The sequence below is a fragment of the Plectrocnemia conspersa genome, unplaced genomic scaffold, assembly GCF_051122295.1.
Source record: "Plectrocnemia conspersa isolate PC_06_02 unplaced genomic scaffold, ASM5112229v1 ptg000007l, whole genome shotgun sequence".
Lineage (NCBI taxonomy): Eukaryota > Metazoa > Arthropoda > Insecta > Trichoptera > Polycentropodidae > Plectrocnemia > Plectrocnemia conspersa.
In genome coordinates, this window is record NW_028277171.1 from 1,666,140 (window position 1) to 1,683,164 (window position 17,025).

A 17,025-nucleotide genomic window follows, 5' to 3' on the forward strand; every position below is an offset into this window, starting at 1 on the left:
ATACATAAATTATTACTTTAATCTATAGTGTAGATTAAGGTAATAACTTAGGTTAAGTACTAAACATTATAAATAATGTACTACTTCCAAAAATTATATAAATTTATTAACATATAAATAAAGAACTTGTTGAATTAAAAAATATATATTTTTTTTATTCACACATATTTTTTGAATGTTGAGAAGTTGTGTCTCATTGTCCCGCATTTTTGAACAAAATAAAAGTGCATAAAAAAATATTGATTTTGGAGCGGCACTAGTCACTCGTGTATATTGAGAGAAAAAATGACATGTGATGCTAAAGTATATAAATTGTTTTATTCTTAGAAATTTTTCAAATTTTATTTAATATAGTATAAACGAATATTTAACGAATATTCATATACTTGAAAATCAGAATAATCGAATATTTGAATATTTGATAAGCTCACAAAACCTATCTAACGCGTAGAATATCTTATAATATATGTGATAAATTACACATTGTTCTAATTAATAATAATCTAATAGAATCTTTGAGTGTCATTGTAGGTGCATTGACAAGGCAATTTAAACGATAAATGAAAAGAACGGTTGATTTAATTAATAATCTGTATTTGAAAAATAAATGTAAAATGGTATATTTTAAACTATAATATTATATAATGGAATTATTTAGGTTATGGATTTTTATAAAATAAAAACGTTTTTATATCAATTCATTTTTGATAATATAATAAATAAAAATTAATACATAAATATATATATATAGTACATATTTTTGTTCTTAACGTTATTTATATTAAATAAAGCAATTCAAGTTTGGCAATCCCTACTATGAGCACTGATATTGGTGTGCAGTATTTCACAACTTGCACTGGTAACGTTTATTTTATGGTGCTATTCATCGTCGCTCTCCTCTCCCAGCTCCGGTTTGATGATGCCCAACCTCTTGGCCACGGAGCGGACGTTGGCTATCACCTCCTCTTGCACCAAGTTGAACGACATGGCTAGTAGAGATATACCGAACAAGAGATACAATGAACACAGAGCTATGGATATCTCCGAGTTCGCTTTCACTCCTTGCGCCGGGACGAAATCACCAAAGCCGATCGTCGTTAGGGTGATGAAGCAGAAGTAAGCCGAGTCCAAGAAGGACCAGTGCTCCCACTGAGAGAAGAGGAACGCTCCAGCAATGATGTAAGATACCACTAGGAAGACGCACAACCAGATGGGCACTGGCTTTATCTGAAAACGAAACGATATTTACGAAATGCAATTTACAGCGATATAAGTCAGCGTTGAAAATTTTTATGTCTAATGTATATTGAATTTATTTTTTAATGATCGAACACAGTGGTGTACAACAAAAAACGACTAGTAATATTCCTAAAAATGTTTTTTTAATATTATTTATTATTATTAAACTATGTTTTGTAAACATCGTCATATGTACAAGATATATTATTGAAAAACATGTTTGTTGACGAAAAACTGTTTGTATGAACAAGAGGCAATAACGGTATATCCGAGTTAGATAAATTATATATTGAATGTAAGCACATTTCGACATTAGTTTCAAAGATGCATATCACTTTTATACGAATTCTAACTGGAGTGGTACAATGACCAAAAATAAATGTGTTCAAAATTCACTATTGGTGAAAAAAATACGCACATTTCGTATTAAGCGGTCAACTGTGAATTGTGTGTTGATAATATTAATCAGGCGACCCACTCAGTCTCTATTTTCAGACGAAGGGCCAGGACGTATATTGTTACAATTCTTTGAGCAAGAATATCTCTCATAGTGTGCAAGTACCGCGTGGACAATCCTCTCAACCGCCCACTTTACCACCCACGTATTACATATAATCGCCGATAGTTTCGACATCATAACGTAATTATGGTCTGTCTCTGCTCGGCTTTAACCACGACTTCTTCTAAAAATATATTCTTAATTAGCTCGAGCTAAAAATATAGGCAATTTGATGACTTAATACGCTAGATAGTATTGCTAAATCGACGCGTTTATTTCAACTCTCGGAAACGTTTCGAATAGATGGTTACATTATTTGCGTTTCTTGTAAACATCCCGTCAACTCGACGTATATTATTTCAAGTCGGGATAAAATAAAATAATTGGTATATTCCTATATATACAATTTAATATATTATACTACTCGAGTGAGAAATCTGAGCTACTTTAGTATTCGTCAATTATACAAGACCTTCGCGTGGCCATGGCGACAGTTGATTATTATTTGAGCAAACTGCTACCCGCAAAATTATGTCGACAAGTTTAATAATTATTACGATAAGATTTCAATACTTTATATACACATACTAAATGACAACAAAAGATTGATTAGCCCTGATATTTAAATATTTAACTATCTTAGGATTTGTGATATTTAAATATACCATAACGAAATTTTATTTAATTTGTAGTTAAAAAATCAACTTGCACGGATATTTTAAAATGTTTTACAACCGTTGCATTTTTTATATCACTGCATAAAAGAACGAGTCCGTACCAGATGTTTGATTTTTTTTAAATAAAATAAAGTTTTTTATATAATATTAAAGGCAGTCGAATTTGCTATCAATCATATAACACTTTCCATTAAAATTAATGCTTTAGGCACTTACTATGAATTTATCGACGATTTTAAATTAACTTTCACAAAATTAAAAAAAAAAAAAATATTAAAAAAAAATTAAAAATTATTAATTATCATCAGTTCGTTTTGGTCCTTCGATTATTCGCATCCATTATAATAAATCATCAGTTTTCTTTGTATAAATATATTACATATATGTTTTATTATTTTAAAATTTCTTTATAACTCCTAAGAAAAGCGAGAAGTAAAAATATGTTAAGGTCAGTGTAAGCTTATTTATACATATTTAAAGTTGAATTTTTGTGACAGTATAGAATTCTTAAGTACCCTGTGTATGTTTGTTAGCAAAATTCAATGTGTCAATTTTTTGCAAAATGGCGACAAGTATAAAAATTTAAACACTTGTAACTCAGTAGGTTTAAATTTTAACGAAAAGATTGCTATACATGAAACGTTTAAAAGCCTAAGCTACATCCAAATAAAATATTTAAAAAAATAGTTTTTTGCTTTAAAACAAGCGATGTATAAGTTCGATCGGACCCCCATAAGAGCCATTTTGAGATTTTCATAAGAGTTAACGCTCTTAACTGCTTAGTTTTAAAGATTAAAAATTAAATTTTTAGTATCGTATAGAACTACCGAGAACCCCTATACGTTTTGTATGAAAAAAAATTAAAGTGTCATAACTTTGCAAAATGAAATCCTACTGAAAAATGTTGTATGCAAAAAGTGTTAAAAAGCTTAATTTACATTTAATTTTTTTTTTTTTTTTTAAATTTAAATGTTTATTTTTACTAATATTTATACTAATAAAAGTCGATAAACCAGAACGTTTAGACATGATAACTGTCGTAGTTTTTATCCTATCGGCATGAATTTTTTTTTAAAAGATGAATTTTGAAGAACTTTTAATATCAAGTTAAATTTGATTGCTTGTTATTAAAAAAATACCACTAATAAAAATAAATATAAAAATTTTAATACCTTGAAAAAAGTTAGGTAAGCAAATATGTTCTATAATTGATATTAGGATAAGAATTTTTTTACGCACAAATCTTTTTAAATTTTGCGGCCTTTGCCATACGTATGCATTTACGAAAAAATAATTTCTACAACGCACTCATTATTTCCCGCTTTGCACTCATCATCTCCAATAACTAAAAGCCTCAGGCAGGCGGTCGCTCTATAATGAATGTACAATACCGCGAAGTTTACGCCTCACACCCTCGCGTTATTCATACGCTTGAGGCAAAATCGTAACTTTGTATGTATTAATTATGTTTGTCGTAGATAGTTTTCGTTAATATTATAAATTTTGTATTATTCAGTTGCGCAATACCTGACTCTTGTTAGACTGGTAATAGCCGTCGTCGTTACCCGCGTATTCGATGTCGAAGTCTTCCATGTACCTGGCCTGGCGGTGTACGGCTACGCCCATCGGAGACATGATCCTCGCCGAAGGAGCTGCAAAAAAAAGGTATGAGGATCGTTCGGAGATCGTCCGGAAAGGTAAGAGTCGGATTACCGCTGAGTTTCTCTCGCTTCCTCTGCTTGGCCGCTTTTTGCGCGGCCATCTCCCTCTCGGTTTCGCTAGCTAAATTTTCCGGATCCTCTTCATAATTTTGATCGTTTTCGAACTCGTCCTCTTCCTCGTTGTCGTCGTTATAAATCTCGAATCGACTTCGATGCCTGCCGTCTAGCGAAGAGAACCTGTCGTCTCTCGGCTCTCGATCCCTACTCGGCTCCGGAGATCGCTTCTGAACAAAAAACGTCGAAAATAATGGCACAAGACCTTGCAAAAGGATAAGTGAAGCATGGCTCGCAAAGACCCGTTTTTAATAATTTAAATTAAATTAGTTAATATTCAATTACATATCCATTCCAGAAAATTGATCTTCTTCATCACCAAGAATAGCTTAATTTCCTCTTTTAATTCATAAAAGTGCTTTATCCTTTTATCCCAAATTAAGCAACGAACTTTTGTGTTAAAAATAATTCCAAATCATTCATTTTTTTTTAAATTGGCAATGATTTCCTTGAGATTTTATAAAATGTCGCTGAGATAATATTAGTCATTTTACAATTTTTTGCACACGAATTTTCTTGGTGTAAAATGCAGTAAGTAATATTATTTCCCGTTCTGTAAGGCTTGTAACGTGTTGTATATCCTTTAATGTCAAAGACCGAACGTATTTGGCTAGAAGATCTCTATTCTGAGTTGCTCTAGGAATAACACGTATATCGTATTTTTATTAATCGTCGAAAAATTGTGTTTCTAATAATTTTAATTTATGCAGATTTTATTAAAAACTCTGTACAAGTCTATATTTACAGGATATTTTTTTGAAATTCTCAAGACTAGAAACTGCAAAAAATCCTTAAAATTCTCGGTTTGTCTCGACGCAGAATCCCTATTATGTACTAACATAGCACCAATAACTACCAACATACTGTATTATATTAGATAATTCACCGGAAAATTCAATCTCAATAAAAAAATAATAATATTGCTTTTAACGATCTAAATGCCAGCTATATTTGTTGATTTTTTTTTTTAAAAATGTTAACGAATTATTTTCAAATTATATTTTTTAATTATTAAAGTTTATTGTTCTAGCTTCATTTATCGATAAATCAAGTATTTTATATTTATTCTTAGAAAGAGATATTCTCCCGTGAAGAGAAATTACTGATGACTCACTAAAAAGTTGCTGGCGTTTAAAAGGTTAATGATGTAATTAAGATTAATGCGTTTCACAATAGTATTTTTCGTTGAAGTTGTAAATGTGAGTATAGTAAAAATAAATTATTTTTCATACTGAAATTAAATAATAATGTAAGAATGGAAATGTCTGCATTAGACGGGGAATAATATTTAAAAAAATGTAGCTTTTAGTAAATATTTAAATAATAGAAATATTAAAAAAATATCATCACTCAAATTGAGTGATGAAAATTTGATTGAATTAACAGTATATTAATACAACATTTTAATGTTGCACTTTGCGTCCTAATTAAGGTGTTGCTTTCTCTTAAAGAAAATAACGTTGAAATGCTTACATTAATTGAAAAAATCTCGACATTTTCTTTACTGAAATGACAGCGCAATGAAGCAGCCTGTTTATTTAATCTCTTTGCTGATTATTGCACATTGATTTGTATGATACTTTATTTTTAAATAAAAAAAATACTTCAGTTTAACAGTTAAATAAATGAGCCAAAACTCTCAATTTAGTTTGTTATTTATAAACATGCGTTGATAATGTGTATATGTTATTTTTCCTATTTTATTGTATTTTACGGCTCTTTTTATTCTGTAAAATAGTATGTTTTTATTTTTCATTTGGAACTCATATCTGACTCTCTCCCTAAGATGCCCTTAGTTATATTACATTAATATATAGTTGCGAGATAAGTTAGACAAAGCTGTGTTATTTATCGTAAGCGAATATACGAAGTCGGCTTACGAGTCTGTTTCGTCTGTCGGCCGCTTCGTTCGCATCCAAGCTAAGTCGGTTGCGATCCCTGCGCAGGTCCAAATCCTTGTCGAGCTTTTGACGCCGGTCGTTTCTGAACTCGTCGATATCCAGCATAAAATCTTTGATGTTGAAAATGTCTCTGCTGCTTCTGTAATCGCGACTGTCGTAGCAATCTTGCCGATAAGCTCGCTCCAGGTCGAATCTGGGACTGCGCTCTCTCTTGGGGATCGCTCCGGTTCTGATATCGTCCTCCATGTAGTAGTCCTTGCGAGATTGTCGAGGCAGCGATTTGCTTCTAGAAGTGATTAGCTCGTCGTCCATCTCCAAGTCCAGAGGCTGCTGAATGTTTCTGCCTACTGTTTGAATATTTGAAAATAATTCATATAGCGTATTTTTTGTTTTTTTCCATGGAGATGAAAAACAAACAAGTGTTATTTATTTATCAAAATATTTTTTTTTGAATAAACGTTTTCTCAAGCTAACCACATTTTTAATATATCGATAGTGGTTCATAAAAGTTTTCAGGAATGTAAAATATTGAGTATTATATAAGAACGTATATTTTATTTTAATTTACCAAAAATAATTTGCTTTAAAGAGCTAGGTTAATTTATTTTAAAATGTATTGTTATTAGAAAAAAACTGTAAATATATTTTTGATGTCTATGTTCTAAGACGATGAACGAACTTAGCTTATATATTACCAAAATAAATATTGATGATTAAAGCCTTCAGGTATATAAAAATATTTATATTACATATCTACAATATAACAATATACTCTTAAGTTACGTGTGCTTTTGTTTCTTAGTGACGGTTGAAGAATGTGCATTGACTTTTTCGAAAGATGCGATATGATCTCTTTGGTGCTGGCTAAGAAGCAAATTGACAAAAAGAAGTATCTGCGTGTGATATCGCTTTTTCAAGTTTGTTTAAGATATCGGCGTATTTGTTTAGTATCCCACGAGAATCGGGATGAAAGGTGTCATTGTTTACTCACCCTTGGCGACAGGCAGATAATCATCCTCGGCCGCAAACCTGTCGAAGAGCACCGATGATCGATGGGGCGCCTGCTCATCTCCAGGGGCGTAGGCGCGGGCCTCCGACGAGCTCCTCTTCTGGCGCCTGTCTGCAGCAGACCCCCGGGGCGACGGAGTCACTGCAAACGTTGAAAATTCGGTACATATTCCGAAGGGGATCGATTGCGCGGATGAGTAATTATTAAGCACATTGACACTGACTAGCCATCCTGGGAGGTACTTGGCGCAAGGTCCCTGCGCGGCCACGACTCAGCTGTCGACCTCGACCCCGACCCCTGGGACTCGCCGGCGCAGGAGAAGTCATGCCGTCACTGAATCTGGACATTTGCGACACCCTCAGGTGCTGCATCCGCGGCGGGTATTGTGCGCTGTCATTGTACCTGGGAATATTACTCCCACGTCAAATGCGAGCATGATGTGATCGTATTTTGTGCACAGGAAGCAAATCCGTGTTCCAAATCTCAATGTATGTATATTATAACACAGTGCTACTCAGAATTTTTCGCGTCGAGTATTGCAATTTTATTTCAAATCTTAAGACCGATTATTTTTGTTCATTATATATTCTATTTATAAAAACCGTCCTTCATAATCTTTTTTTGTAGCAGGCCACAACTGAAATATGTATTATTTTGGTATATTAAACAATGCTTGAATATCCCTTAAAAAACATTAAGTTTCTGTTAATCTTTTGATTCATAGTAGAAACATATTTTTGCTGTCAATAACATATTGAGACGGGTGAGCCGTTTAACGTGTTTTACGATAAGTAAATTTATAATTTAAAATTGTCCCATGCTCAAAAATATTCCTTTGCTATTTTATCTCTTACTTTGGTTTTATGTCAAAATTTAATATTGATGCAGTGGACTTTAAAATGTAAATATTATGATTAAAATATAATCTTTCCTAGATACAACTTAGTAAAAAATACATTAGTTTTATCTGCGATGTAATATAATTTATCAAATTATAAAATTGTATGATGCTTGTGAGTTGATAATGGTCGACACTTTTTTTAAGTTTCTATTAATCTATTTATTCATAATATAAACACATTTTTGCTGTCAACAATATATTGCAAAGTGTGAGTCGTTTCATATATTTTTACGATAAGCAAATTTATATATTAAAATTATTCCACCCTCACGAGCAAAAGGCGAAATAAAAGGGATTCTAAAATATTTCTTTGTCATCTTACTTTGGTTTTATGACAAAATTTAATCTTGACTTTGGATTTTAAAATTTATATATTGTGATTTTTTAGATACAACTTTATAAAAAATATATTGTTTATCCGTTATTCAACAAATATTTTAAAACTGATAATTTTTCAACTATAATGGTTTTGTAACAAATTTTGTAGTACTAATTTAGTCAAAATTTTAATCTGACGGTTAAAGTTAAGGAGCACTTTCTCCTCTTTTTACTTATATTTTTTATTGATCCTCCGCTTTTTGTTTTCCAAATTCAATTCTAAATTTATCTGTATTTTGTAAATAAAATTCATAATTAAACATATTTTTTTTTCTTATTAACATTCGAATAAAATTATTATTAACCATTTCGTCGGATTTCTATAACAGTAAATTTTAATGTTGTGGTAAAATAATTATACACCCATACATCTTTAATCCTTAAACTTTTAAGTCTATTATTTAAAGCAAAATTATTTAATAGGATTTAAATTAAATCATAAAATCATATTAATAAATTTTCAGTGTCGACAGCCATTATTCAATTTTATAAAATGTATTCAATATTGTTTAAATGAATAAATCATATGTGTATATATAATATATAGATACATACAATGTTGATAACGTTACACATTGATATTTATTTGATTAGGTAATTAATATTTATTATATATTAAATTTAATAATAATTTTTCAGAATCAAAGTAAAGCTGCTTGCCGACTTATTTTGATTTTCGGTACAACCTATTTCTGTGAATCCCTGTCTATAGTGACGTAGTTAGGGTATGTGCGACCCGGGGCGATCCTTAAAATTGCCGCCTCATTTATCATAAAATTAGCATTTCTTGAAATAATAAATTGGTTATCAATAAATTCTTGTTATTCGTAGATTTATGTATATTTTAGTGCATTTAGCGTTAAGAACCATCGCAAATATGCCGCCTCCAAGCAAGTGCCGCCCGGGGCGGCCCGCCCCCCATAGCTACGCCACTGTCTGTCTTTGTAATTTATCAAATCAAAGCACAATTATTTGTTCGTATGTTGTTAAATATTGTGTGCAACTATATAAAATATAAAATATAAAAAAATAAATCATTGTTAATTTACTAGAAAAAGAATATAGTGGCTCTCGAACTTTATCTCGTATTAGCATGAAGTTTGACTTTCCCTATTATATTTATTTTAAAAATTAGTTACAAACTAATTTTGATTTATATTTTAAGGTTCTTTATTTTATTTGTGTTGAAAGTATAGTTACTATAATATGCTCTGAGCTCAAAAGATTTATGAAAATGGCACATACGTAAATAAATTTTCATTAGTTTGTATTTATCGATATTATTTTGATATTTTCCGGAAAATCTCGAGACAGCATATTTTGTTACAGAATACAATATTTAAAAATATTTACAGAAAAACTGCTGTTTTCATTACTATTTAGTTAAAATAATTAAATTTGGCACCTACTTTGCCCTTTATCATAAAAAGTACTTTTATTATTTATTAACTATTATTTGGATAGCTACGAAAGACAATTTCGGTTAAAACCAAATTGAAAAGTGACAGTAAAACGAACGGTGAAATTGATCTGTATCGCAATAAATATCGCCAGTGCTTTTTAAAGGATTTTTTTATGATGTAGCTCTCTCTTCTGCAAAGTCTGCTCACTCTGCGAATATTTGTCTAGACAAAACCGCTCTCAAACATTTGCGGAGGTGAAACCGCTGCTTAAAATCGCTACTTTAAAGGAAACGTTATATATTCCATTAATAATTGTATTAACTTTACGATACTCGAGTTGAATTACGGCCCGCAGTAAGTATCCTATGGTTAATTTTAGAATTTCCAGACGTATTCTGTTAAGGGCCGCAAATGGGTCTCTTTAAATCCGCTTCTAATTCCGACCGAACCCGAACACCCGTTGCGACCCTTGCGAGTGGATTAACGTTATAAAGCGTTTTTATGCATCTGGCGGCTGCGTCCCGAATCGTTAATTTCGAGTCACTAAACATAATCGGCCGAAACAATCGCCCGATAAGTCCACTGTCAAAATTTAGTGAGGTTAAAATCAAAAGCGGAAAGGAGGGAACGGTCCTTTGCCGAGCCAATTCGCGACCTCATAAAACAATAATTACTCGTAAAGAGCTTTTACGACGCTCTCGATACTAGCCAGATAACAACCATTAATGAGCATTAAAAATCAATACGTATACGTTAAATATACTTTTATCTTATTTTTATTATTCTTTGGCATTGTTTTTCTCTTTCAGAAAATTAGTGAACGAAGAACATTTGCTATGGTTTAAGTAGCTTTTCGATTTTGTCTCGATTCTCTCCTGCCAATGTGTCATATTATTTAATTATCAATTTTTAATTTAGAGCGCTTCATTGATTGACAGACTTAAATTTATTATATACAAATATATGTTTCATACTGCCTAATAAGAAAATATAATGGACAGATTAGTTTTAATGGCATAAAAGAGAAAAACAATTTTAGTTGGCTTCAAAGGGAATGCTGTAAATCAAACCAAATGAAAAGGATAATATCTCTGTGTCGCTTGTTCGCGTAGGAACCTTACTTAGTCAAATGGCAGTCCGCGGATTAAAGTATAAATAAATTTAAAAAATATAAAAAGTGTACATTTTTATACTAAAAAAAAATAAAAATACACTGCAATAGCGATATTTATCTCGATGTAAAAAAGTACACGAATTTGATTAGAAAACGCTGCTTATCCTTCCTCCACTTTTTAGTTTGTTTTTTTTTCCAAAAACCATTTATTTCATGAAAGATAAGCTGTGTGACATAGCTGTTTATCAATAGTTAAAAAAGTGAAACTTTGCTTGGATAAAAGTGAAAACATGATACTTAAAGCTATATAAAATTTTGCTTGTAATTTAATTACCCTTTGCCTAAGCTTATATTTATGAGACTAAGTTCTTCACAAAAATTACAATTGCTTAAAAAATCTGACGCGTTAATTAATTTAAAAAAAAAAATCATATAGAATTTAAAATATTTTATTACATATAATACCCTTCTTTATTATTATACATTTTTAATGAATATTATGTAGATACAAAGTAAACATATTTTATAATAAACACACGTCCGTATTTTCTACGAAGAGTAAAAGTTAAAAATGTCTATATTTAAAATATATGTTTTTTGCTAAGCTTCACGTTTTCATGGAAACCATTTGTCATTAACTTAAGAAATTTAAAAATCGTAGTTTTACGAAATTAAAATATTTTAGCGTATCCAATTTTTTTTAATAAAATAGCATCTTGGGTATATACATGATTTTATGTATAGCTAAAAAATTAAATATATTAAAAAACCTATCTTTGTGACATTCTAAGAAACATTACAGATAGATATGTAACGATTATGTTTGCTTAATTATATATGAGATTTTAATGATACCTTTAATAAAACTAATCCTCTATATTACTGTTTATAGAACGTATAATAAATTTGTATATAAAAGTTGCATTTTTAACACTGATTAAATTTATAACTGTTTAAATCTTTCTTAAATAAAATATAATAATTTTTTCAGACAGTGATTTACTATTTGTTGATTCTTATAAGAAAGACATTTTGCTATAAAAATGCGATATTTACTCAAATAATAACCTACTACAGTTTAATAATGAAAAACCTATCGCTTCATTGTTTTCTTATATATTAAAATAGTCGTTTTAAAATAATACATTTTTTATTCTATTAGTATTCCTGATATTAGAGTAAACCTATAAACGTTTCACTACGACACACAAAAGCGAAAGTAGCACTAAAACGTGGTCATAACCCAAAGTGAGAAACATTTCACGATATCCGTTCGACTGGTTGGAAAAAGGTTAGCTATTTGGCTACACAATGCTTGCACTTAATCTTCTCTGGGTTGTCAGAGGCTACACAGCATCAATATTTTTATCAGATTTACGTATTTTGAATCTAGCTATTAGTATGTGTAAATAAAGTTTATAACATAGTGCGGATGATAATCCTAGTATTTAATTTCAAATGTTATTGATACGCAATTGCGATATTATCAAAGTATATAAGTCGTTTCTACTTAATCGGGACACATTAGCCTCAAACATTTGGCTGACTCTATAAGATAAAATTAAAAAATATATTGAATAACAAAAAAATAATATGTAATCATTAATAACATTTATTTTTTTGATTATGATATTGGTATGTAAAGAAAACTTTGCTTCTCTATATTTATTATTACAAAATTCAATTTATTTTATCTAATACTAATTTATTTGTATATATTAATTTATAATTTGTCATGTCGCAACAACAAGAGGTATTTATATTACATAGCATAACAATATTCAGAATTTTTTTTAAGTAAAATGAGTTTTTTTTATTTCTCGCGTGTGTGTGTTGCAATATACCGTTGGCGTTCCATACGACAATATATTTTTGTTTATTATTTATTAATTTACAACCTGTCTATACATTAACAATTATTAACTTTGTTTTATTATGTGATTGGCATATAAAGTAAATATTCCGCTGGATGCCTCACTATATTTATTATTACAAAATTTATTTTATATAGTACTAATTTATTTGTTTATACTTGCTTACTATTTTACATTTATTATTTGTCTGTCGGGTTTATCAGATGGTCTAAATCGTTTAAGTCATCTGGTGTTTTTGTTGTATTTAGTACTTATTTCAATAAAATAACGCTGTAATCAGGTGATACATTTGCCTTGAATTAAGAACTTTAAAAATTGCATCTACACAATTTTCATCTATTGTCAATAATTCCAGATAATTAATTTATTGTCCTATTTAAACGGAATGGTGTCCCAGATAACCAAAGTATGGCTGTTCCGATAAGCCAGTGGCGCAATTAGGCGCAAACGACTGTTTTTTTTAATTTAAAAATATATGTTAATTAAACAAAAGCTTGCTAATGTTGTCTGGTTTAGTAAAAGGGTTAGAGAAAAAATATTTAATAAATGATATAATATTATATATTTAAAGCACGCTGTAGATACAAAGCTCTTATATAATCCCATAACAAATTACCACTATTTACTTGCCGCGCGTAGTAAAATAACAAAATATCAATACAATATAAAAAAAAATAGAAAGATTTGTTTTGTGCTTTATTAGCAAATATCGAATCAGTCACAGAAGAAAAAAGTGCTACCCGCAAAACTAATTACTTTGTGGAATCGATGGCAGAATCTCCACTACAAATTCTGTTAAATTTTGTGGCATTTCACAAAATTGAGTTAAAATTGCATCTGTATAAACAATTATTTCGAGACGCGAATACTGATGCATTTTTATTAATTTTGTGTCCAGAGTTGCGCGAGGAATGATTATTTATATGTACTAGCTGTCGGTCTCTCACTATCGTGAGATACCACAGCTAGTGAGTGTACAAATACCGGACCCCATTTTTTTTTATTCGTTTTGATTTTAAAAAATATAGTTATAATTTTTTAAATTATAATTAAATAAATTCATACGTTCATATGATTTACAATGTAACAAATTAAGCGTTGAGTGTTTTAATTTTAATATCTATTACTAGCTGTCGGTCCCGCACTGACGAGAGGTATCGCAGCTTGTCGGCGCGCAATGTATTATTTCATTTAATCGGCTTTGATGAGTCTGATATGATATTTTAATGATATTGTTTATGTTTTTTTTTTGCTTCTGTGCAATTGAATAAAAATATCATATGCCGCACGAGAAAATCTGAGCAACACTATCCTGATGCATAGTGTTAAATATTAAATATTCGCCTTCGATATTATCCATGAATATTGTATGCGGATATATCACGCGGACAACATAGAGTCGACAAACAGAATACGGTATCTGTGAGGCGAGAGCAAAATGTATTTCTTTCCGGTATATTATACATGAATGATTTACCTGAGGTCGGTGTCCGAGTAGGAGTGCGAGGGCAAACTGTCGCTGAGAGCGAATCCGCTGTCGGCCGACTTTTGCGAGTACCTCGCCGGTTTCTTTGCAGAGCTGCTCCTGGGCCTGGAGCGGACGCTGAAATTTGCATATATTTTTAACTTTTAACTTCACACTTTAACCCGTCCCACCACGACGGATTGCATTAGTTGAAACGTTACAAACGCACGTACAAAAATAAAGCTGGGTTCAAAAACTACTGATCTATATTACAAAAAAAATATTCCTCTAGTGTTATTATTTTGAGCTTAAGCCAATTTTTAAATTTGATATGTATCAATACTAATTAAATTAAAATAATTAACATTAAATTCTTCTGACATTTATTTAAAAGTTAAATTATGTAACAGTGTAATATATTTCTACCGGTGTCACCAGAATTCAATTCATATTTTTGAGATTAAATTTTTCCATTTTAGAACTTCAAATGGTTCAGTCAACGTAGTTTATCTATTTCTAGATTATTCTAGTTGGACAAATGCGACATAAACCGATTTTTTGTCGTCCAAGCGTAATCACCTTCGCGCCGTATATCATCAAAATATCATTTTTGTTACCGCCATCCGTCTATATAATAATCGACATTATCGGCCGAAGAGGAGGTGGGTCTGTCGTTCGAGCGTCAGAAAAAAAATGATCATTATCTCCATATCCCAGCCTTAAGCCTTCATTAGTGAAACTTTCTTTTTGATAAATTTCGCGAGACGAGTTTGATTCCCTCAAGAGGCGACTTTTAAATTAAAACAAATTTAATTATTCAAGTTGTCCGACGACAAAAAAGCATTTCGGCATTGTCAAGAGCTACAGTTTTTACTCGAAATTCACCTTTATCATTATTATTAATTATTTAAATTCAACTTTAATTAAAATAATATGATGACCAATCGTAAAAATATATCACAGTAGCTAATTAAAAAAATATTTAATTGGTATTTATTAACAAAGTTTTACACTTTTTTTAATAAATAATTAATGGTTTATCAGATAAAAGACGGATCGTATAAGATATGCAGTAAAAAAATAATAATTATTTTTATTGTAAGGAGTTAAGAAAAGAAAAATTGATATTTAATCTCAATATATATGATTTAATTAATTCATAATTATAATAACGATAAAGAAGATGGTTGTATTTAATATCAGATATTTGTGATATTTTGTCTATAAATATTTATTATGTTTTAATTTGCTTATAATTATTATTAGATTCGCATATATATTTAGTTTTTTTGTGCAACTGTGCTTAAATTAAATTAAATTTCTATTTATTATAATATATCTTCACAAATGCTTTGTCATAAATTTTATAAAATTATTTATTTAATCACTTATAGATACAAATTAATCATTTACACTCTCATATTTTTTATTACTTTAATTTATTGTAATATATTATATTGTAATTTAATGCAATGTATTCCTTTATTATATAGGATTTTTCATATCTCTACGCATTCCCAGGTTCAAAAAACCCGACGATGCGCAGAATATTAATTATTTTTACAAGGGCACTTTATCAGTTCTAAAGAATTCGACAGTTAAAAAAATTCGACAGAATTATGCGTACCTACACAGTAATGTAAATCATCCATCTTATGAGCAAATTTTATTCAACGATTTGGTAAAACCTAGGCTTTAAAATTCTCTCATAACAATATTATAAGGATTACGATATTACATTTCAAAATTGTATTTGTGGATATTTTTAAATAGTAAAATATAATATAGAATGCTCATTTAAGTAAAAAAGAATTATCTGACAATATTATTATTGGGTATTAAGATGAAAAATTAATAATAATTTTCTAGTATCTTTAGAAAGTTTATGATTACTTGGGAATCGTGATTTTTTACTTTAATAACAATTTAGTTATTTATTTTGAATATTTTCTAAAATCACAATATACAGGATTAAATTAATTCATAATTAAAAAAACTGTAAATAGGATGCTTATATAGAAATATGTATATATCATCAGCTATTTAAAATATTTTAGATTTTTTATGTTTATAGATTTGTATTTTTATTTTGTATAAATTTTATTTATTCAATTATGTTTGGATTTAATTTAATTTATGTTTATTATAATATATTTTAATTAATATTTTTTTTTAAAGATTTTTTAAAGTGTCGGCTCTGTTGTTTAATTATTTATAAATTTAAGATCAAAATTATTTATTGCTTTTATTTAAAATATTAGATTAAATTGAAAATTAATGCAATGTATGTCATTATTAAATAGGATTTTTTAAGAATTGAAAGACAATATGTTTATTGGCTATTAAGTTAAAAAAATATGAAGATTATAAAAAAAATATGTTACTTTTTTAGTATCTTTATAAAGTTCATGGTTACATGAAAAAAATGCTTTTTTTTTAATCTCAAATAGCATTATATAGGATTAAATTAATATATAATTAAAATAACGATAAATAAGATAGTTATTTGAAATAGTTTTGATTAAATATGTATTTTTTTGTAATAATTTTCTAATAATTATTCTAATATTTACATATATAAATATATTTAGTTTTTTATATAACTGTGTTTTAATTTAATTTAACTGCTATGAATTATAATATATATTTACAAGCGTTTGCTCTGTTGTTTAAGTACTTATAAATTTAAAAAAATATTTATTTAATCATGTATATATACAAATTAATTATTACATTAATTAAATGTAATATGTTCTATTTAAAATTAATACATTGTATTATATAGTCATT

At 29.2% G+C, this 17,025-nt stretch overlaps 1 protein-coding gene across 2 annotated transcripts in view; it reads right to left on the bottom strand.

Moving 5' to 3' along the window:
• Positions 1-596: 596 nt before the first annotated feature.
• Positions 597-17,025, bottom strand: part of galene (potassium two pore domain channel subfamily K member galene) — a 252,063-nt gene continuing 235,634 nt past the window's right edge. Inside the window, exons 7-13 of one of the 2 annotated variants that reach the window (XM_088188728.1) lie at positions 14,248-14,373; positions 7,324-7,502; positions 7,083-7,241; positions 6,071-6,438; positions 4,129-4,360; positions 3,943-4,067; positions 597-1,227 (exon numbers count right to left, since the gene is read on the bottom strand). In XM_088188728.1, the coding sequence (XP_088044854.1) occupies positions 880-1,227; positions 3,943-4,067; positions 4,129-4,360; positions 6,071-6,438; positions 7,083-7,241; positions 7,324-7,502; positions 14,248-14,373 (1,537 nt within the window). In that variant the 3' untranslated portion in view covers positions 597-879. The remainder of the gene's footprint in view (positions 1,228-3,942; positions 4,068-4,128; positions 4,361-6,070; positions 6,439-7,082; positions 7,242-7,323; positions 7,503-14,247; positions 14,374-17,025) is intronic. The other variant, XM_088188727.1, reaches the window with a different exon arrangement.